Source organism: Coffea arabica, chromosome 6c (assembly GCF_036785885.1).
Source record: "Coffea arabica cultivar ET-39 chromosome 6c, Coffea Arabica ET-39 HiFi, whole genome shotgun sequence".
Classification (NCBI taxonomy): Eukaryota; Viridiplantae; Streptophyta; class Magnoliopsida; order Gentianales; family Rubiaceae; genus Coffea; species Coffea arabica.
The window spans coordinates 8204974-8227832 of NC_092320.1; the positions used below are offsets into that span (position 1 = coordinate 8204974).

General features: G+C 36.2%; 3 protein-coding genes and 1 long non-coding RNA gene across 10 annotated transcripts; 3 read left to right on the forward strand and 1 right to left on the reverse strand.

Moving 5' to 3' along the window:
* Nucleotides 1-2009: 2009 nt before the first annotated feature.
* On the reverse strand, nucleotides 2010-4088 carry LOC113691380 (probable receptor-like protein kinase At5g20050). Its single transcript, XM_027209497.2, has one exon. The coding sequence runs from the start codon at nucleotides 3881-3883 to the stop codon at nucleotides 2540-2542; it is 1344 nt and encodes a 447-aa protein (XP_027065298.1). The 5' UTR covers nucleotides 3884-4088; the 3' UTR covers nucleotides 2010-2539.
* Nucleotides 4089-8098: 4010 nt separating this feature from the next.
* LOC113693671 (protein arginine N-methyltransferase PRMT10) lies at nucleotides 8099-13588 on the forward strand. 3 transcript variants are annotated; one of them, XM_072052619.1, is made up of 8 exons: nucleotides 8099-8417; nucleotides 9063-9255; nucleotides 9357-9462; nucleotides 10616-10805; nucleotides 10934-11119; nucleotides 11218-11301; nucleotides 12151-12355; nucleotides 12890-13013. In XM_072052619.1, exons 1-7 carry the CDS (start codon nucleotides 8202-8204, stop codon nucleotides 12325-12327), a joined length of 1152 nt encoding a protein of 383 aa, XP_071908720.1. In that variant the 5' UTR covers nucleotides 8099-8201; the 3' UTR covers nucleotides 12328-12355; nucleotides 12890-13013. The 3 variants fall into 3 exon arrangements, with proteins under 3 accessions (XP_071908720.1, XP_027068066.1, XP_027068067.1); XM_027212265.2 differs by lacking the exon at nucleotides 12890-13013 and adding an exon at nucleotides 13034-13588 and having other exon boundaries at nucleotides 8100-8417; XM_027212266.2 differs by lacking the exon at nucleotides 12890-13013 and adding an exon at nucleotides 13034-13588 and having other exon boundaries at nucleotides 8140-8417; nucleotides 8560-9255.
* Nucleotides 13589-13954: 366 nt separating this feature from the next.
* LOC140008414 (uncharacterized) lies at nucleotides 13955-15761 on the forward strand. Its single transcript, XR_011815795.1, has 2 exons — nucleotides 13955-14512; nucleotides 14676-15761. It is a non-coding gene; the product is annotated as an uncharacterized lncRNA (long non-coding RNA).
* A 3113-nt stretch (nucleotides 15762-18874) lies between these two features.
* Nucleotides 18875-21629, forward strand: LOC113691835 (uncharacterized). Of its 5 annotated transcripts, none has more exons than XM_027210139.2 (4): nucleotides 18882-19032; nucleotides 19280-19383; nucleotides 19793-20237; nucleotides 20616-21629. In XM_027210139.2, the coding sequence occupies exons 3-4, from the start codon at nucleotides 19842-19844 to the stop codon at nucleotides 21459-21461; spliced, it is 1242 nt and encodes a 413-aa protein (XP_027065940.1). In that variant the 5' UTR covers nucleotides 18882-19032; nucleotides 19280-19383; nucleotides 19793-19841; the 3' UTR covers nucleotides 21462-21629. The 5 variants fall into 5 exon arrangements, with proteins under 5 accessions (XP_027065941.1, XP_027065940.1, XP_027065942.1 ...); XM_027210141.2 differs by having other exon boundaries at nucleotides 19280-19345; nucleotides 20616-21468; XM_027210144.2 differs by having other exon boundaries at nucleotides 19280-19335; nucleotides 20616-21468.
* Nucleotides 21630-22859: the final 1230 nt, after the last annotated feature.

The following is a 22859-nucleotide window of genomic DNA, read 5'->3' on the forward strand; positions in this document are numbered from 1 at the left end:
AGAGCATCGTCAGTGAACTCTGAGACCGTGGGAGCGACAAACTCGGAGGGATTGTAGCTGCCGACGGGGATAGAGTCGCGAGCGGCCCGCATAGGGGAGAGTGGGGCAGCAGGAGAGAAATGGGGTATTTTGGATATTCGACCTGCAGCCGGTAACTTAGCCGGTTATAGGTCTATTTTCACTTTAGTTATCAAGTTTAGGGCGTTTATGTGTATGTTTCTAAACGATAGGGGGGTTTCGTGTCTTTTCGCGAAACCATAGGGGGGTTCCGTGTATTTTACCCTATATTTAATTGTCATTAAGACCTTAGGTAAACAATCATTACTTGCCTATTGTTCTGCCCTCCCCGCATAAGATTTAGAGTCTCCCTACAACACGAAACCAAAAATTGGTTAATGATTTTTCATCAAATATATTAACAACAAAAAAAAAAAAATTTTTTTAAAAATTCACCACCATTGCTCACTACGTATAACCAAAACTAGAAAGTAATTATGGAAATAATGATATTCGCACTCCGAAAATAATTATCTAGCACTTCACCTTCCTTCAAATGATAAAATGTTAGAGTTAAGTACAAGAAACTATTTTTAGAATGCAAATATTACTTGCAATAATTTAGGCCTTGTTTGGACAGCAATTTTCCAAAAAAAAAAAAATGTTACGTTTTCCGTGAACACATTTTCAAATCACTTTTTTATCTCACACATATCAAATCGTTATAGTAATTTTTCGACAAAAATCCAGAAAAATGCAATCCAAACAAGACCTTAATTAGGCTTCATTTATTTTTGGCCCATATTCAACAAATTATTCAATTCCGGCTACTGTTCAATCCAAGCTCAACCACATCAAAATTCATGAAAGATGTGCCACGTTTGAAAGTAGAGTTGAAAGATGAACTAAATAACTCGATACTTGAATCAAGTTTCGCTTAGCAAGGACTTGTTTGAATTTGATTTGACAACTAATGAATCCAAACTCGATCAATGTATTATGTTCGATAACTTTCAAATTTGATAAAAAAAAAATTGTTTAAATTAGGTTCAGCAAATAAATAAGTCAAATTTGAACAAAATTTTAAATTTGTTAAAATAATCAAATAAGTTTGATATATCAAGACGTTGGATATGATTAAACTTGTAGACGCTTCCAACTCGAAGTGCTTGTCTAAAATCAGGCCTGTTTGTCTTCTCAATTTTTCTATTTTTCTTCTTCTATTTCCATGAATATTTAGGAAATTATAATGCATGTTTCTACTTTCTACTGCCTTTGTCTAGTATTTACTTTCCCTCGCATCGTAAGTCAACATTCTCAATGGCTTTGAAAATATGCGCCTTAACCCCAAAAGCTAAATTCAAGAGCACTCATCAAATATGTTCAGGTTAATTCTATTTTTATCGTCCTCATTTCTTTTACTTCAGAGAATTTAAGGTAAAAAAGAGATTAGATTCGGTTGTGGAGGCTGCATTCAAAGTCAAAAAGAGGAGGAGGAAGACAACACGAAGGGCCACAATTTTTTTTCTTTTCTCTTTTTCTCCATTTGTTTACACTTGAGGAATGCAAAGTGGAAAAAAGTTGACAATTAAGTTCCGCTTTCCTGAACACTAGTATGTATTGTGCATGCAATTAACTTATAAAATATTTTTTTAATATAAAAATTACTTTGATGCTAAATAATAAAAGAAGACTTTAAGAAGAAGAAAGAAATCACAACTTAGAAATATTTTTACGGAAAACTTGACAAGTACAAATAGTTTGCAATTGTGAATTGGAGTGGCTCATGATTATTTATTTATTTGGATTAGCATGTCTCATCATCTACAATTTATCATCCCTCTTCTACTAATTTAAATTTGATATGTTTTCAAGTTACCCGCACAAACCCAGAATAGAAAAATGCAAATTGTTTTTTTTTTTTTTTATATATATATAAAACACAAAGCTCACAGCCAAGCCTGCAAGATGGAAATTTCGACTTGTTCATGTTGGGAGCTGAGGCCAGTATATAAAAAACATACCCTATCCTTCTTATTAATTTACTTGATAAGACTGATCTTATTCTTTAACATTTCAATGCTGTTATTCTACTTCTATGAAGAAGACTACTACTAGTTGATATCAATTGAAAATATACACACTACTGTTTTCAGAAAAAAAATAAAATAGTATATCAATGCTTGCCAATGAGATGGTTTTTTTTTATCTAATACTACCATCATAGACTTGATAGTCAACTCTTGCCCCTGCACTGCAGAAAGGAAAACACCATACGGAGGTAAACACCAGACCAAACAGCAATCCTCGGCATGAACTTTTCTTAGTTACAAGTCAAATCAGAGAATTGTTTCGTTTTATCGTCTATTTACACCGGAGCCCGACAGCAAGTACACGATGAATGATCATATAAAATTTGTACCTCCTCAAGAACTGGACAGCAAGTAAAGTACACTATACTCGGTCAAAGAAAAAGATGCCTGCGTCAATGAATCTGTGTAAAGAAAGTAAAAGGAACCAGCTGCGGCGAGATTCAGTAGCGCTACCGTCCTGAAAGAACTGATCCTATAGAAGAATAGGCCGCTGTTGATGGGATGATTGCATTATCCATTGCAGCAAAAAGCCTGCCACGGTCGGGCTTCGTTGACCCTCCATCTTCAGCTGACAACAAGTCAGCGATGAGAACTTGGGTATTTTCAGGCGGCTCATCCACTGGAACTCGGCCTTCCAGCATTTCCACCACAAGCCCCATACTCGGCCTGACCTTAGGCTTATCCTGAATACACCACAATGCTATGCAAACCAATCTCTTCACCTGCCTCTCATCTATTCCTCCTGCTAGCACCAATCTCTGGTCAACTATCTCCATCAGCTTCCCTTCTCTCAGTTTCTCAATCGCAATTTTCGCAAAACACTCAAACTTTTTCTTCCTCCTCTCGTTTTCGTCCTCAATCGTGCAAACATTTCTTCGCCCTCCAATAATCTCCAGGAGCACCATGCCGAAACCATAAACATCGCATTTTTCAGATACTCCGTTCTCCAAGATCCATTCCGGGGCCAGATAGCCTCTAGTTCCCCGAATCGTCGTGACAATTCTGCTTTCTTCTTTTCCCATTAGCTTCGAGAGTCCAAAATCGCACACGAGTGCCCGATAGCTCTCGTCGAGGAGTATATTCTCCGGCTTCACATCGAGATGCAAAATGCAAGACCTGCAATCATGGTGTAGATAAGAAAGCGCCCTAGCTACATCAAGTGCAACTCTACACCTCAAGTCCCAAGACAAACAACCACCCCGCCGGCCGTGAGTTTCCCTCCTTGGAAATATCCAATTATCCAATGATCCGTGGTACACAAACTCGTAGACGAGAAAACGGGGCCCCGATGGTACGCTACAATAGCCAAGAAGTCGAAGAAGATTTACATGCTGGATACTGGCAATAGCTGCAACTTCTGATCTGAACTCCTTTTCGCCCTTGTCGTCTCCAACAATCCTCTTCACCGCGACCGGGGTACCATCATTCAAGATTCCTTTGAACACGGAAGCTGATGCCCCCTGTCCTAATAGTGCTCGAAAACCATCCGTTGCTTCTTCAAGTTCCTTGTACCTGAACTTAGTTGGAACTCCAGCGACTTTCCTGAGAAAACTGTACTCAATTCGTAGCTCCCGCCCCTCTGATACAAGCTGGGATTCCAACAGTTTTCTCCGGTTATTGTATCTTCTTCTGATTATAAGAAACGAAAAAACAGCAAGGATGGCCGCAATATTAGCTCCACAGACCAAGAAAAATGTCTTGGACAGCTTTAATGAGATACGAGCAACGACGATAGAGATGGTGAGAACGGAAACCAACGAAACAGCAATTATGTATGCTTTTCTGTCCTCCATTGTTGATCTACTGAGTAAAGAGAAGTGGTCAAGATTCTCATTCTTGTCAATTTCAGGCTTTGCTATTGAATTTTGATGCTCCACTACTTAATCCTTACTCTTTGTTAAAATAAAAATAAAAAAAAGGTGGGCAGGAAGGAAATTCATGTCCGGGAGGAGGAGTAGGAATAGTAATTAACGCATTTCCTAGGAAATTAAAGACCAGTCTCCCCCATTCTCCATCAATCTTTAACTTGGGTTGGGGCCCAAACCGCAGCATTCCCTTAATTACACGGTTTGAAAGAACAAGTCATGCACCTATTTCGTCTCCCATGATCCCATCCCATGCTGATAAACACATTGCCAGTCTTCTATTCTATGTACGTATGTATGCGAAATACTTACGTGTGTGAACTGTGGAACTTTATAGTGTATCCAATCAAAATATATTAGTCAACCTCTTTAGCAGCAATAAATTGAAGTGGAGCAAACGAAACTGCCTAGAAAGGGAAGTAAACGAAAGTAACTGAATGGAGAGGAATATGAGGATTAGCCTGTCTGCCTTTGAATTAATTTGGACTTTGGAGAGAGGAGATTGGAGAAGAAAGAAAGTGGAAATAATCAAAAAGAAAAAAAAATAAATAAAAGCGCGCACCTTGGTTTAAAAATGAATAGAAACCATAATCTGAAAGTTGGGAAGAAGTAAAAGACAAAAGAATCGATCATTTCTTTCAATTTTTTTTTTAATTGATCAGGTCTAATGGAATGAGTAGAGTATCATTCCGTCATTTTTTTCCATTTTTTGTGGTTGGAATATTTTTCGCAATAGATCTTCTATCCCATACCCTGTACCATTTTCTGTTCCACTTTTTATTATATTGCTATTTCTCCTACATAAATAACATGTTTTAATTCTTTTTTGCTTCCTTAAGATTCAATAACTATTAATTAAGTAAAAAATAAATATAACAGCTTCAAAAAAGCAATATATAATAGAAAATTAAAAAATACAGCAGGAAATTCATAAAAAATCTCATTTTTTATGCATTTTGATTTTTTGAGTTTGTTAAATTTTGTGTATTACTTAATTAATAGTTATTGGATCTTAAGGAAGCAAAAAAGAATTAAAACATGATGTTTATGAATGAGAAATAGCAATATAATAAAAAGTGGCACAGGGTGTGGGACAGAAGATCCGTTGCGAATATCTTTCCCCTCTACAATGCGCAGACATTTCTTTTTAATCACTTAAAATTAATTTTGGCCCTATGGAGACTACTAAATACTACATGGAGTTCATGCTACAATAGGACCAACATATAATAGCGTTTCACTTTTCATTTTTTATGTTAACCTTTTATCACAAGAATTCCAGGGTTTTTTTATTTTCGCCATCCTTTTTTGACCAATTACATAAATTTTCTGGACAGCGACGCAGAAGGAATGCAAAACAAACATATATGGTATTGAGTATTGACCGCTTGAGAAAGTCACCAAACGGCATTGGTTTATTCACCTCTTTGAATCTGTGGTGACAACAAATATGGATTATTAATTCAACCGTTTCGTATTACCCAAAAAAAAAAAAAAAGAAGAAGAAGAAGAAGAAAGAGAATGAGGGTCATTTTATATATGTTTATCAGTGGGAATCATAATTTGTGAGTAAAAAAAAAATAAAAATAAAGAAAGTTTAATTTGCTAATTTAGTCGATTTAGCAAGATTCGAAAGAAGTCAACCAATCAGTTAATATTTTTTGGGATTGAAAAAATAATTTATATTACTCCTATACTATAGAAATTAGAAAAGGAAAAGTTCAACTAGACTTGTAAGAGGGTTGAAACGTAAACTTTCAGATTATACTACAAATGCACTGCTACTTCCACCCCAGTGCCTCGATCTAGTGCACCGTAAAAGACTTCTTCACTATTGGATCAAAGTCCAATAGATTATTATAGTAACATCGTAGAAAGATAAGAATCATAGAGATGAGGGGATGCCGGAAAGTTCCGTTGTATCACAAGTATTACCATACGAGGGAGGGTTCAAAATGTCAAAACGAGAAGTTGCTCGATGCTCAGCGAGTCAGTCTTCCCTTCATTTGTATTCAGCGCTTTCTCACTGGTTGAGATATCTAATATGACTTCTAGTTCTTGATTGGTCGGGTACAGTTTTGACGCCAGAAAACCACATGGCCTGTAGGCTGTACTCTGTAGCTTATAGTAAATGATAGTACGTAAAATTCTAGCAAAGTTGCAACTTCGATGCTTCATGCGTTTGTTCCTCTTGTTAATTTTTAACATATAAACTAGGCAGGCGACTGTCATTCATGCACGTAACTTCTCCTTTATTTATCATCTTTTCTCATTTGGGTAAATTCTAAAGCTGTAGAAAAGGAATGTGAACACATCACTACTTTCGCAAAGGTCCCATGAAAATATCCTGGCTTGTCATGTGAGAAGAACTCGTACTTTCTCTATGGGGTAATCATTTCACACCCCCTTCTCTTCTCTTTTCTAATACTCCGTATTTGGTTTCACATCACTTTTAGAGACAAATTTGGTGAGTCTGATCCTTAAAATGAAGTTGACTTCGTACGCATGGTGGCAAGAAGGTTGAGCCGTTTCTCTCCGCTGGTAATTCTTTCATCAAGCGGAAGAGTAGAAAATCTTTCAGAAAAAGTACAAATAGCTTTTAGGATGCGATAGTCGGATCTTGGACTTGTAACACCGATATATTGAGGCCCAAATCCAACATCCCCTTACTCTAAGATTTGGCCCATTTTAGAATGCCACACTGGATCTCTCACTGGTTAGATTGATTTACAGGAATCTGTTGCGTGTATTTGGACAGGATATTATCCGAAAAAAAATTATTTAGAATAATGCTCTAATATTTTTATAATATAATGTAATGTATGTGAGGTAGTTTGATGATTGGAAATTGTATTTATAATACAAGTTAAATAATATTTAAAATTTTTGACAAATTATGCTATATAAATTGTTGCCCTTGTCTTTCATATAAATTGTTACAAAACAACATTAAAGTGCTTGTCCCGATAAAACATTTCTGTTTGAATTAGTTGTTTTTTTTTAGTATTTTTGAAATATTTTATTGTAATAGTGTATATAAAAAACTTTTATTATTGATTTTTTTTGTGATGTTTTTGAAATATATTTGGGGATACGTTTTAAGATTAAAATATTTTTAAGATCCTTTTTAAAATTTAATACTGACACCCACAATCACAACCACCACCCCTCCCTCTTCTCCTTCCCTCTTCCTCTACCTCTCAGATTGAGGGGGGAGGGGAGGGCTGCGGGGGGTAGAGGATGGGAGGAGGAGGAAGAGAGGAAAAGAGGGAGGGCAAGGAGGCGGTGATGATGATAGGTTGAAAATGTTGTAGAATTTATTTTTTTTTAATTTTTTGTGTATATTTGTGAGTTGCTTTTGATATATTATATGGATAAAATATTTTTTGAATTGTTTTTTCTTATATATTATTGCAACATTGTATTTGAAATTTTTTTTTTTTGAAAGTAGGTCAATCCAAACTGATTCTTTTTTGTCGTATCATTACAAAATTATCTATGTAAAGTTTTCTAGGTTTATTTCCTGACATTTTTCAGTTCAAAATAAAGCAAATGTAAATGAAACCCATCTCAATTGAAATTAATTTCAAATGTAAGAAAAAGTTTTGAATGATTTTTTCTTTTGATAAATTACTTATTTTGGGATCAATGGGTAACATTAACACTACTTCTGTATTAACCTAAGCTAGATTGAATTTCTATGCTCTATTAAAAATCGTTATGCATTATTTGAAGAATTCGACTGTATACTACAGGTTTCGAATATACATTGAAGCCTATAAAATGCAGCTAAGTAAATAAAACACCCCCATGTATAACGCACGTCAAAAGGCAAATATAGACACTTTTTAAACTTTTTTTTTTTAAAGTAGCGACAGATATAAAAATGAGTTATTTAAACAAACAAATTATACTTTTTTTTTTTTTGTCAAAAGAAACAAACAAATTAATAGGTTCACTAAAACTTGACCGTCAAACTTTCGGTAAACAAATTAAGAAAAACGTACAACTTTTTCAGGACGAAAGAAAAGCGTTGGGATTAATTTAAGTAAACCCAAATTTACCAAAAACAAATTGTACACTACACAAAAGTTTTAGAAATTACTGCAACTTATGGAGTAGTTTATAATTATACTGCTTCCCTCCCAACAAGGAGCTAATATTAATAGCGGGGGAGCTGCCCTAGCATACGGAGTAGTAAATTCTCTGTACCCTCCGTCTCTCAGGCTTATACCTGCCGAGAAGGATGAGTAACTCGGTTAACGGAGTAGGCGGTAGCAACCGTGCCACCACCTCCGTAAACGGCGGAGGCGGCCCCGCCGTGGACAAGGGCGTGGATTACGCCAACTACTTCTGCACCTACGCCTTTCTGTACCACCAGAAAGAGATGCTGTCCGACCGAGTTCGCATGGACGCTTACTTCAATGCTGTTTTTGAGAACAAACACCACTTCCACGGAAAGGTATGACTGTTTTCAAGCCCCTATTTCTCTTCTTTCTCCGCCTCTTGTATGCATTATATGCTTTTTTTTTGGTATTATTAAGCTTAAAGTTTGGATTTTTTTAATCCGGTATTCTCAAAGATTTTTTTTTTTTTTCTGGAAGGAGAGGGGTGGGAAGGAAGCAGGAGGAGGGAAATAGGACGCTTTGAATCAAGTTGTCGTTCTAAGACAAGTAACATAGACTGTATTCAATTTCTTTTTTACAAGTTTTTGATATAGTTTCATGCCGGTGGACTTGTGTACGTAAGTTGGATTAGCTTGATGGGCAAGTGATGAACTTATTTGTCAACAAATGATGGGTAAGTTTAATCAAGAAAAAGGTGGAAAATGGTTACTTTGTGAAAATAGATATAGCCTGTAAAAGAATCCCAAACACATTGAACCCACAAAAAGAAGAAAACGTAAAAATTTGAAAGATCGCCCTTTAAGTGTCAAAGATAGGTGTAGGAAGTGTGTATATTAGTGGCTTTTTTTTTTCCAAATGTTAAAAAAATGTAATTTCTTTTTTTTGTCGAGAATCGTTACTCAGTCGTTGCAACCATTGTCTTTATTTGTATTGGGGCTTTTGGTTGAGACAAGGACTAAATTGGTGAATCCACGGAGTAGACTGTTCTGGATGTAGGAACAGGGAGTGGCATTTTAGCAATATGGTCAGCTCAAGCAGGCGCAAGGAAAGTCTATGCAGTGGAAGCTACCAAGATGGCACAACATGCCCGTGAACTTGTAAAAGCAAATAAGCTCCAGGATATAGTTGAAGTGGTTGAAGGATCAATGGAAGATGTTGCACTTCCAGAGAAAGGTTTTAAATTTTTTTCTTAGTATTGGCCATATTTTATGTCATTGGTGTTCATATTACTAGTGCACATGAGTCTTATACGGGGATTTTGTTTTGGTGGTTAGTTGATGTAATCATCTCAGAATGGATGGGATACTTTCTTCTGCGTGAATCAATGTTTGACTCGGTAATTTGTGCCCGTGACCGCTGGCTGAAGCCAGATGGAGTTATGTGAGTATTTCCATTAGCTGATTTTGCTTAAAAATTGTCACTTTTGAGGGTTTCACTTTCACCTACCTAATCGTTTAGTGTGTTGCTCCCTTAATTTTACTCTTTGTTGGTAACAAATGTAATATGGCTATGCTCTTAAGGAATAATGATAAAAAAAGTTCCTATATTGCATATACTACAATGTCACGTGTTTACCTGTAAAATTGATTTCTAGAATTGCCATTATATTGGATAACCAAATTGAGATATTGCAATGCTACCTTTATAGAGTTCCCATCTTTAGGTATTTTTGATTGTTTCTTGCTAGTTAGCACTTTATGAAGGAACTTGACCAAACAAACTTTCACCGCTAAATTTGAAATTTTGCAAAATTCACCAATTATTATACATGGATTCTGGTAATGTTTCCTCACAGATGGATATTTAGTTGCCACAATGTCGGTGACGGGCTTTGAAGCTTAACTTGAGTAAGTCACTTCATATACTCCATAGAACTCTTAATGGTTATTTGAAGCTTGACTTCACAGCAGAATATTGTAGTCTATAGGGTGTAAAAGATGAGGATTAAGGGAAAGGGGAAAACGAAATTCTGCTGCAGTACAGTTATTGAGCTCAAAATTATTGCGAGGCTATCACAATTGTTGCACATGGGCCTGGCCTTTTCTTAGGTTTGTAAGTGGAAAAACAGGGAGACTGCTGGGTCTTTAGTGTCTTTCAAAGGAGTGAAGCTTGTGATTGGAACATGTTTGTGAATATTTGATGGAAACTTAAAAGGCTTAAATCTATGTACGACAAGTGAGCCATGGAAAATCCTTTTAGCGGCCAAGAAAACAAACTTGTAGTTGGCTGTTTGAAGTTGAGGGAATTGCTTTGGCAGGGTATTTTGTTAAGATAGGTGAGAGAAAGGCGGGTAGAAGCCGGGCAGATGTCCCTATCAAATATCATTATCTTTTCTTTTATTATTATTTTTTATTGTTAAATAAGTCCAAGACTTTTTACTTGGTATAAGTTCAATAACTTGGTAAAAAGTATCTACCTTTATGTGTGTGAGTGACTGACAAGGCTTACTAATATAACTCAAATGCCCCCTTTCCCTTCATATAACACAATTTGCATGGTGCAGACTGTTGATTCGTTGAGCTCTGGTCTTCAGGTATCCAAGCCATGCTCGCATGTGGTTGGCACCTATCAGCTCTAAATTAGCAAATCAAAAAATGAGCGACTTCGATGGAACCATTGATGACTGGTACAATTTTGTTGATGAGACTAAAACTTACTATGGTGTGGACATGAGCATCTTTACAAAGCCGTTCACTGATGAGCAGAGGAAATACTATTTACAGGTGTGGTGCAGAATCAGAAAATCAGTATCAGTTTCTAAACTGCCATAAATAACATGTGAACATTTTAAAAATACTGAATAAATGATACTTGTTAAACTGGTCTTGAAAAATGTGTTATTAATTATTAGACATCACTCTGGAATAACCTCCACCCAAATCAAGTTATTGGAGAAGCTGGCATTATAAAGGAAATAGATTGTTTAACAGCGACAATTGCGGATATACTTGATGTTCGGGCAAGCATATCAACTTCAATTTTTGCTGAAGATACCAGGTTCTGCGGTTATGCTGGATGGTTTGATGTCCATTTTAGAGTGAGTAGAGCTTCTTTTTTTGGGCATTTCATTTGGCTGATCAGGACTTCTGCATAGTAATTAAAGTACACTTAGAACACTCGTTTTTTGGTCACTAGGGAAGTATGCAGAATCCTGCTCAACAGGAAATTGAATTGACAACTGCTCCAAGTGAAGATTTTGGGACCCATTGGGGCCAGCAGGTTGGTAGTAAGCACATCTTAGTATGGTTCCAGGCAATTTGTTATAACTTAGTTGAATTGATTTTCGCAAATTTTATACTGCAGTCCACAAGATATTCAAGGATAAAGTGGGTAGAAAGTTCTTTTGTGCCTTACGTCTTATGTGTTTATGGTTTTTTGGATTAGTTAGTTCCTTTTGTGCTTTTTACTTGGCATCAGGATTTCCTGAGTTTGGTGGCTGTGGAACCTCTAGAAATGCCAATAGTTGGCTAACATTTTGTAGTTGGAAATGAAGTAGAATGGAGTTTATGCTCTGGTTTTCATATCAAATAATCTCGAGTTTAATTTCATCCTTTCTCCATTGAGATCCCTCAAGGCAACCATGATGTTAGCGTTTCTTTTCTTCTTTAGTGTCATCTTTTCAAGCTCTATGTATCTGCTTGAGTTTTTAGTATTTGTACTCAATGAACCTCGGGCAAATATCCAGTGCAGTTTACTGTTATCATTTCCATGGTCCATGACATACCAAGAGGGTTTGTCTCTGCGTTTCCATCTTTGTAAGTTTTATATGATGCGTAGTGAGTTCTTTCTGTTATGTCATAAAGTTGCTTTCCAAAATTTTGTATTTTAGTAATTGTTAGGTTCCAAAAAGCTGCTTTTCACTTGCTTTGCAATGAGTCACACAGTGAATATCAGGAACAATAGAAAGTTATTTTAATTTGCAAAATTTGTGTTCCTGTTTTTTCTATATTGCCTTATTGTCCTTCTAATTTGTTGGCTACAGAGTTCTTAATGCTGTTACAATATTGGTGTCTGTCTGGGTTTTGAAACTGTTATTAGAGGTTCCAATCACCCTATCTTTTTGGTCAGGTGTTCCTCATACATCCTCCTCTTAGCGTTGGCCAAGACGATGAATTAATCATCCATGTTTCCATGAATCGCTCTCAAGAAAATCATCGATTAATGGAGATTGAATTTGGCTGTGAGATAAGATATTCTTCTGGGAAATTGCTTCCCCCTTTCAGAAATAAATTTTACATCGAATGAGAAGCAGGGTCGCTGATAACTTGCCAAGGTGAAATTTATGTCATACATCTGCTTACAGATTAGCCAAACAAGAATTTTCTTTTATCCATGCATAGGATTTGAGATGATAATTACTTGTCAAGTTTTTAGAAGCACTGATGTTAACGTTCTTCAATGTTTGTCAATACGCTATCTTTTTTGTTGGTGTCCAATTGTCATTTCTTATATGCAGAATGAAAAGCTGGAAGGCTTTTTTCGGCCTCTTATATAGCAGATTTTATGGATATTTAGTAGTATGTAAATACAGCGGAAAAGAAAAAAGAGAGAAAAAAAATGCGATGATTTTAATCCAAGGAGGGAAAAATGTAGACTAATTTATTTAACTAATAAGTAACGGTTGTACAAATACTACTATTACGACTGATTGCTTGGCTTGACAAGATGTATTATGCATATTGCCAACAGTCAGTGGTAAGCTTATATGGACAAACTTATGAATCTATTACATAATTGTATTTTTAGCATGGGCGCAGCTTAGTTGAGCCTCTTATCAACATTTTGTATCCCATAACTGCATCTACAGGATGATACGTATGGCGCTGGGGCAGCCTCCTGCATAGTCTTTGTCTGGAACCTTTTCTAAATTGGAATAAGAGTTTATTTGATTCCATACTGACCCATTCGATTGAAAGCAGCCGGTGTAACTTGTTTCATTTGAATGTTTCAGGTTGTGGAACTGTTTCATCATTTTTCAACTAGGAATTGCTTGTGGTTGGTTTCTTAATAGAATGTTTCTTTTTCTTTGATCCAAGCTGGCAAGTCAAAGTAAATCTCTGGTACGCATGAGAATCTTGCGAAGCTTTCTCAGGGTGTATCGGACAATTTTGTGTGGTGTGGTCGTCTATTCCAGCGCTTGCATACAAAGAGTGGACGACTTCGGAATCCAAGTGCATCTTCTCTGGATCTCATGCATTTCAGTTGTATTTTCATTTTGGGGTCGTTTGCACCTTGGGTTTTCTCTGTGAGAGCCTTGAATTTTGTTAGTTTGGTTTTAATTTAAGATACACCTGCTCTTCTTTTCCCCCCTTTCTTCCTCCCGGGCAACTTCTGGCTGGGGTTGGGGTCTTGGGTGAGAGTGAAAAACGACCCAAGGGGGCATATAGAGACTGGATACCGCCACTTTTGCAATTAATACCACTGTAATCTAGTGCCTGAGGGACACGGCATCCAAAAACTTTATCGTCTAATCGGAGATAGCCCATCTTCCTGGGTTTCTTATTCAGTAGCTATGTTTCATCTTTTTCATTTCAGCTACGTTTGCTATCCAGCAGTAGTGATTTTGAGAGGTCTGCGTCTGAAACAGGAAACGTGTTGATTTTTTGACAGGCAAGCAACCACATTCTGTCTCGTTGGTTCCAAAACCAAAATAACACCACATCCCTTCACCCCTACGACAACAACAACCACCAATAAAATAGAATAAATGTTATACAGAAAGAAAAGGAAAATGCACCCAGAAAAGAGGAAGAGTTACAGGGGAAAATTCAGACCTGGTTTATCCGCCCGAAGCTGAAGACCAAGGCCGCTGGGTTGAACGGGTGACATCAGTCCCTTCCCTTTGCGTACGTAGTTCATGTCATGGGTTTAAATCAGAGTGATTACAGGGCATCAAGCATGTGGTAACAAATTAATTTAGACGTATAGATCACGTGCACACTCTTTCATTTAATTACGTTGCAAGCTTGATTCTCTCGAAAATTTGGCAACCTTCAAAAGTCAAAAGGAGCCCATAAGTTCAGGGACCGGAGTGATGGCTCGTTCTGTCTTTCTTTCTTTTGAGGAGTTCGAAAGCAATGGGATTCTAAGTAGTTTCTTGGCATCTTTCCACTCTTTACGATTCCCCGGTACTATAAACGCACGGACCTCCAGCACTCCTCCTGCGTGTGTGCATCTTGTTATTCTTTAGACCTTCCCAAAAATTTTGTGTATGCCGCCAGCCATTGTCGCGTTACTGCGTACCGGCCCTGAGAAAATGTATAGAACTGCGACTGTCTCGCGAGTCTCCGATGAGTATATGGTGAACATATCACCGGCTGCAAAGGGCCCTCCAGTGCCAAAAATGCTGATTGCTGCTGATCATCTCCCGACCAGGTTGGATGCAACCAAGAAAGAAATCCCTCCTCCTAAGTCGTCAGGAGAGAAAGCAGTACATCTCATCCCGCTAGTCTTGTCACTCTGTGCTCTAATTCTTTGGTTCTTCTCCAAACCGGTTACAATTCCGGGTGGAGTTCATTAGTTGTTTAGCGTGTTTGATTTACCTCCAGCTCGAAAGGCAAAAGTTTTTGTAACGGTGACCTTTGCTGTTTCAGTTATTTCAAGAAGCGCGACAAATAAGAAAGTAAGTACAGTCATGAAGTTGAGCCGAAGCCGAGTGCGGGAAGACGTCATTAATTAGGATGATGCTGGTTGTTTTCTTCGTGTTATACGCTGATTGACATTCTAGTCTTGCTGAAAGTCTAAATTTGAAACTCTTATGCTGATCAATCAAAGACGACGGAGGGCTTTAGAGGGCACCAAAAGACATTGCAGATTCTGGCCCTCAGCTTAACACAAAGCAAACTACGTATAACAAAATGTAGAAAGATAAAAGTACATATTCGAGACAGAGGGATATGAAAGCTAATGACATATACGGCTATGCCACTTGCCGTAGCGTCCAAAAAACTGAAAAAGACTAGTGAAGATGCTGATAAGAAAAAAAAAAAACTTTTGATTGGTGTCATCTGTGTAGATGTTAATGTTGTGCAAGTTTTTTCCAAATTTAAGATAATCCGATGTAAGATTTTTTTTTTTTTTTTTTTTTTTTTTTTTGCTTTTTCGGGTAGATGTTAGCTGTTTTTTGGGGTGCTTTTTGAAATATTTTATTGTAGCAATATAGGTAAAAAAATTTTACTGTAAATAAGGGTTATTTTTTAAGGTTGTTTTTGGTGTTTTTGATGATGTTTTTGAGGTTGTTTTTTTTTGTGTTTTTGAAATTATTTTGATTTGTATATTATTGTAACATTGTATATGAAAAACTTGTTTTTTTTTTTTTAGCAAAATGGTCAATCCAAACGGATTAATTTTACTGCCTACTCGTCAAAAAATTTAGGATGGAGGGAAGCTCTTAATCGGTTAAATTCCTGAGCTAGAGGTGCTGAAGTCGCTCTCTGGAACAGTTTACTAGTTTAATCTCCAAAACCACTTCTCTTTTCAGTTGGGTTGGGCCACTGGCAAAGGTTCTGGATCAGGAACTAAGCGGGTAGTCGTTTCCTAACATTGGTTAGCGCCGCGGAGAATACAGATTTCTTAGCATCTGGTTTAGCTGTCACGTTACCTGTCATATCAGTCTATTCTTAATTTTGTTATCTTCAGCCACGGATTACCTGTCATCGATAAGGAAAACCATTTTGTACTTTTTGCTGGGATCACCATCTCAAGAGTCGTCGCAGTTATTAATCAACTGTTATTAACCACTCAAATTTTATTGCTCAAGCCGGGAATAAAAAGGGGATCTCGATCTTGAAAATGAATTTAGGAAAGGACGAATGCAGGACGATGGCGCCTCGTCACTCGAAAAGCTAATTAAGTAGTCGTTCTGGAATTAATAAGCAAGGATGCGGGGTGAGGTTTGCACATTTTCGTGCTATCCTGGTTAAATGATTTTTTTTTTTTTTTTTTTTTTTTTGTAGTGGGAGATTTTTGTTCAAGATCTACTATTTACGATCTTTCTCATTCCGCCATCCAATCTAAACCTCTTCTAATAAATCAACCTTATATCTTATAAAATGTCTACTCATTAAAAAAGGTGAACGCATCCCTTTGAACTTCTAAATGTGGTCAATTTTTTTTTAGGAGTCCAATAATTGACCGTCAAATTTCTATTTCATAATATCAAATCGACCATTATTTCAACTAGAAACATAATTTGTATCATCAATGAACTATCCATTCTCAATTTAAACAAGCATTATTTTTTTTTCACAATTCGGCTGTTTAGACTCCGCAACTCCTTTTTCATCTTTCTTTTGTTTTTCCCTTTTTCTTCTCATAATGGTAGACTTTACAACTCTTTGATTCTTCATTCGTCTATGGCTATCACCTGATCATAATTTCTTTTAGGCTCTGTTTGTTTAACAGAAAAGTCGTGTAAGAAAGTTTATCGTATAAAAAGTGAAGTGAAATGAGGTAAAGGAAAAAGGAAACAAATTTTTGCCACATGTGTTTGGTTAACAAGAAAATGATGCAAGAAAATAAAAACTCTATTTGTGTAGCCAAAAAGCCACGGAAAAATTGGCTAGTATTTTCGTTATTAGAAAATAATCAATACGGAACTTCTTCATTTTTTGTACTTAAAATATGTAGAAATGTGTAATAATTATAACATTTTGCATTTTGCATAATAAACAAGATGCTAATTTGGAAACTCTTGTATTAACAAAATTAACGTTCCACAATGGTTGGCAACTCATATAAAAGTGGAAATAGGGCAGGAACGGTTGTCAGAAACAACCGTTCCTGAAGGTTCACGGTCACGATATGGTCTCAAAAATTTGTGTGGCTCAAATTACAGCATGTAACTTGATTTTCACGCCATGTGTGGGGCCTACAAAAAATTGTTCAAAAGTTACTCCATGTGTAAAAAAAATTACGCGATGTGCAAAAAATGTTATAAAAATGCACAAACCAGCACAAATGGTTGCAGGTGCAACTGTTTGTGCCCCTTGTCCTATAAAAGTTGACTTGACTTCTAACAAACTAACAAAAAAAAAGGGGGGGGGGGGATAAAGAACATCCTTGGCCATACAAGAGAAACTGCAAAGCAAGAAAAATTAAAGAGAGACCTACTATTTATTGATTGACAAAAAGAAAAAGAAAAAGAAAAGAAAGTCGTGGCTGGTCAATAAAGTTGCGATTTATCTATTTTCAGTGTTAATCCTAAATTATTCGATATACTTTTGAGTTTTGACTAAAGTATACAAGTTAAATGGATGCCAGTGTCACTGTCACAACTATATTTAAAAAAAAAAAAAAACAACTATCAACCCTTAATATCTTCATGTGTTGCGGATAGGGCTGCAAACAAATCGAGCCGCTCGCGAGCGGTTATAGTCGAGTTTAGAATATTAAGTTCGTTAGCTCGCGAACTTGAGTATATATATATATATATATATATATATATATATATATATATATATATATATATATATATTTTATTTTTATTTAATAATAAAATTACGTATATTATATATAATTTTTTATTTTTTATTTTCATGGTTAAATTACGTATATATTCTTAATATTTTATTATTTATTAAGAAAAAAATATTATTTTATTTATTTTTTTAAAAATAAAATAATTATTTTTTATTTTTTTCGAGCTCGAGCTCGGCTCGATTTGATTCGAGTCGAGCTCGAGCTTGAAAATTGCCGGCTCGTTGAGTTCGAGTTCGAGTTTGATAAAATTTAGTCGAGACTCGGCTCGATTAGCTCAAAACTCGACTCGATTCGACTCGTTTGCAGCCCTAGTTGTGGATTAATCAACACAAATAAAAAGATTCAATTTCTTGAACTCAAAAAAGAAATTTACCAGTAAATTAGTTTTAGATCATTGTGCCTTATTTTACTAACAGCAAATAACACACCTTATACACGTACAAAATATATATATATTTTTTGAAAAAAGGTCAATTAAGAAATCAAAATATGTTAAACGTAAAAGAAGGTCGAGCTGATAGAAAAATAAAATTAAAAAAATAATTTTTTTGGCTTGATATGGACAAGGGCATTGTTGAAAATGAAAAAGACGTGCACCAGATACATCCATTGTTAGAGTAGCAATTAATATATTGAGAAAACTAATACATGAAAAATTAACTAAATGAAATTTCACGAAATACATCAATGCGTAAAACTATTAAACTATACCATCATCGCCTGATAACATGGTAGGCATAAAGATCACAACCTCAGGGTGATCATCCATGCTTCTGAATGCGGAAGAAATCTCCTTTCAAAATCTGAATTCTGAGATTGGGTTGGCATAGCATTAGATTAAAGAAAAGAAATCATCTAAGTTTTGAATATATATATATATATATATGAATAAATCTTATATATATTGACAGTATATAATATATTATCACCGTTTGATGCATGATATGTGTGTAAAAGTTGAATTTCAATTTTAAATTTTGCATAGTTATTATTCATTCATCCAACGCTGATATAATGTGTATACTGTTAATATAAGAAAGATTAATCATAATATATATATAGCTAATTACTATACTATCTGCGCCTAAACAGAGCAATTGTTCTTTGGCAGATGGTGGCTTGGCTAACAATACACGGGCCACAACAATATAAGTTAATATTATATTCTTTATTTGTTTCCTCATGATTTTCTTGCCGAAACCGTAGATTAAATAAAAATTAATGTCACTACTCACTAGTATTAGTATATTATTTCTCAACAAGAAAAATAATAAAAGTGTATTTTTTCATAAAACACAAAGAAAACTGACGCACAAGAAACAAAAGAACAGAATAATACATCAACAGAATTTTTTTTTTTTTAAAAAAAAGGCCAAAACAAATTTCAAACAATCCACTCCCTGCCTCTAAATTTCTCTCTATCTCTCCATGTTTCTCAATTGATAACCCAAAGCTGCAGATTAAAGAAAGGTAAGTTTGCAACTCATCTGTTATTTTTCTTCTTTGATTTTTTTTTTTAAAAAAATTTGTATTATTGATTTTCTTTAATCTTATCTGACTTGCTCGTTGGATTCAATTTCTTCTCTGCTTTCTGAGTTTTCTTTCTTTCTTTTTTTTTTTTTTTTAATTCTGGTGGCTAATTTTATGATATTATAGGAAAACATTGATTTTTCTGGATTGTTCAGTGTTTAATGCTAATTTTTCCCCCTTCTATCAGGGGCGCTGTTTAATTTATCTGGTGGCTGCTCCAAACATTTAACTATCTGGCAAGGTGTATGTGTTTGTATGTACATTTTGTCTTGTACGCAGACGTCTGTGTGCGTACGTGTTTCTATTTCTGTGTATTTATACTCCATTGCGTACATACTGGAATTATGATTCCACATGATTTCTTGCTATATTTGTTATAAATGTATCTGCATATAATGGTACTTCCTTTCCGATGGAATTGAGTTTATGCTTGCAGTTTTTGTCAAATTGAAAGCTTTCCTTTTTCCCCCCTCCATACTGGATATCTTCAGGATCAGTTGAATTTTGTTTTTACAAAGTCCAGTTTGCTAAAACGGAGCAGAAAGCTCTTATCTTTTATTTTGTTTTTTTGGGTTTTGAATTGCGACTACATCCATCAGATTGTCCAAAATACTACTAAATTTCATTGCTAGTTTTATGGTTTATTATGAAACTTGTAATTTTTCACATATTCTTATAGTTCCCTGTTCACGGAAAACAGGTTTCTTGACTAGATAAAAGGCTCATTGGAATCAGAATAAGCTAACATCATGAGATACAAAAAAGGGAGCGAAGTCGAAGTATTTTGTAAAGATGAGGTGCCGTCCGGCTCCTGGCGTTGTGGGCAGATAATATGTGGCAACGGTCACCATTACACCATCAGGTGCATTATAGGAGCTAAGGATGCGGCAATATTTGAGAGAGTCTCTAGGAAGTCAATTAGGCCATGCCCTCCTGTTGTTCATGTATCTCGGAGCTGGATGCCTGGTGATGTTGTTGAGATGTTGCACAATTACTCTTGGAAGATGGCTACGGTCTCAAAGGTTTTAAAGGGAAACCACTTTTTGGTCAGGCTTGTCGGATCCTCGAATGAGTTCAAGGTTCACAAGTTTGATATCCGGCTGAGGCAATCTTGGATGGATGGGAAATGGATCGTGGTTGGAAAGGTACTTCCATTAAAATCTTATCTATTATTCAATCAAGTTTTTTATTAGTGGGTGTTTAATCACACTCTTGGAAGTTTCATTTGGTTAACCTGTATCAACTATCTCTTTCTTGATTTTGCATAACTAGATGTGTATGTTTTGTGCTACCTACTGCAAAGTATAATCTGATTTGCGTTCATGTCTGTGTTATAGCATGTCAGACTTGTTGATATTTGTTTTTTTTTTTTTTTCATTTTTTACATAGTAAGCCCAGTCAATGTATGACAGCCATTTGTCATACAATCTTCCTGGATACTGGTGCAGCATCTAGTAGTGAGATGCTAGCTCCTTGCTTGACTATGTTCATTAACTATCCCTTGTATTTTCTGCTTCAAACAGGGTTTTGGAAATTATGATGAAGAGAAATACTGTGAACAGCCATGTTTCAAATATGATTATATATCAGGCTCCTTTAAGGGGATAAAAGCAAAATTAGATTCCCACGAAGAAAAGGACAGTGTTGGTACTGTAAACAACATCAACTTCCAGGAATCACATGTAGTTTCCAAGAAAAATCTAAAGAGAGTGTCTCACAATGTTTACCCTCAAGCTAAAGCACCTGAAAGTGCTCGAAAGTTTAGAGCCATCGAAAAAGGTGGTAGACATCATCGAGTGATTGTTGCTGATCCTTCCCCGTTGCCTGAGAAGGTAGAAAATTATCCTCATCCAAAGAAATTGCCAGGAGAAAAGGACACATGTTATCTTTTAAACAATAAAACTACAATTTTCTCTCAAACGGATGAAGGGCGGATAAGAATCATCGATGTTGCACAATTTTCAAATTCAAGAACTTCAGATTGTAATGATGTGGATGATGATGTGAGCTCTGTTGGCAGCTGTTCTATTGGTTGGGACAATCGCATTAAGTGGCCTTCTAGGATCTTGGCATGTCCTGTTGGATATGCTGACGATCATTCCAGTGATGCTGAGTCTGTTTGTCCGCTAAATAAAGAGGAAGATAACTATTTACAACCCAGTGAAGAGGAGTTGGCTGTGGAAATTCATAGGTTAGAGTTGCATGCCTATCGCTGCACTCTGGGGGCTTTATATGCGTTAGGACCTTTAAGTTGGGAACAAGAAACGTTGATGACAAACCTTCGTATTTCCCTTCATATATCAAATGATGAGCATTTGATGGAGTTAAGGAACTTAACATCTAGTGCAACCGGCATCCACGTTAGTTGACAGAAAACTGATATCGTATGTTTTCCTTCATATTTGTTGTTGCTCTTGTATGTAGAATTTCTTTTGCATTTTGTTAATAGCTTCTGAACATTGTAACAACAATGAAAGGATTCTATTCGACAGGTTGGATTTTGATTACAAAAAAAGTTACGCTAAGTTCCACTGAAATACTTTTTGTTAAGCATTTCTAGAACGGAGGGCCTGTTTTTCAGCTCATTTCTTTCTTGCCAGATCTTCCTGCTTGTATTGAAGAGCTTGATGGTAGTAAAATTTGTTTAGTGTAAAGTTTGAAGTTTACTTCATAGCAAGTAGATTATCTTGCTGTAAAAGGGTGATGTTTCCATAGATTGTGGCGTGATTTATGCTTCAGAACTTCCATTTAGCGCTTGTGTAGTTTAGGATCCATTGGCATATTTAGTTTGATTCCCTCCACACTGTTTACCAGCATGGTCTTCCTGTCTTTGAGGCATTATTGACACTTCACCTGTATTTCCAGGGCCCATTTGGAGGCTCGTACGTCTTGATTAGTTCTAATGGTGATGTTCGGTTTGCCTCCTTTCTCTTGATGTAGACAATGGGGCAACATCAGCATCAAACTAGCTAAAGCAGGTTATTACACCAATTTTGGTATGATTCATGTTACTATTTGCTGCCTTCTTGGTTTCCACTCACTGCCTAGTGGCTACTAGAGTTAAAAAGCATTCCACAACGTAGGATACAAATTGACTGTAGGATAGGAGTTGCGTACCCTGACCACTAGCCTTGTTATGCTAATTGACTATGATGTAGGATACAAGTTATGTACCCTGACCACTTGTCTTCTGTTCTGGTAATGCGAAAGCAATTCTTTTTCCAAATAAAGTACATGCTGTTGAACATCCTTCAGCTATGCTTCCAACACCGAGCTCTGCTAACTTGAGCCCAGGCAGATTTCCAATCATGTTGCGGTGATTTATGGAAGCTGTGATTTTGTTTCTGGTGGAGGAAATGGAAAATTGGTGAGAAAATGGTTTGCCGGATTCCTTTACAGACTGTCACAGATTGGCGTCTCTCCTGGTGTGATCTTACTCTCATGCTGTTGTAATTAATATGATTTGGCCTTTGCAATTCCACATATTAATAATCTCTAACTGCTTTGGAGTTCAGCTGGTTGTATATCTTCAGCTGAAGGGAATGCACAAGTCCGAGTGTCTCCATGCTGAGTGGTACAACTACTTAATAATCTGCGCTTTGCATGTGTGAAACCTGAAGCTCGATGTTGTCAAGAATTCGCGTCTTTTTGAGCTAGACTATTGGTACTTGGCATGCTGGCGGGAGAGACTAAAAGGAAATAAAGTTTGGAATGTCTGGTTTGTTAAATTTTTTTGGAGAAAGCGAGATTACAGCCTTGCATTGGGG

Bases quoted from the DNA above. Each gene is read 5' to 3' on its own strand.
- LOC113693671 (XM_072052619.1), top strand. From the start codon at position 8,202: ATGAGTAACTCGGTTAACGGAGTAGGCGGTAGCAACCGTGCCACCACC. The intron at 8,418-9,062 runs GTATGACTGTTT...TCCACGGAGTAG, and splicing joins AACACCACTTCCACGGAAAG to ACTGTTCTGGATGTAGGAAC. The intron at 11,302-12,150 runs GTTGGTAGTAAG...CTTTTTGGTCAG, and splicing joins GGACCCATTGGGGCCAGCAG to GTGTTCCTCATACATCCTCC.
- LOC113691380 (XM_027209497.2), bottom strand. From the start codon at position 3,883: ATGGAGGACAGAAAAGCATACATAATTGCTGTTTCGTTGGTTTCCGTT.
- LOC113691835 (XM_027210140.2), top strand. From the start codon at position 19,842: ATGAGATACAAAAAAGGGAGCGAAGTCGAAGTATTTTGTAAAGATGAG. The intron at 20,238-20,615 runs GTACTTCCATTA...TGCTTCAAACAG, and splicing joins AATGGATCGTGGTTGGAAAG to GGTTTTGGAAATTATGATGA.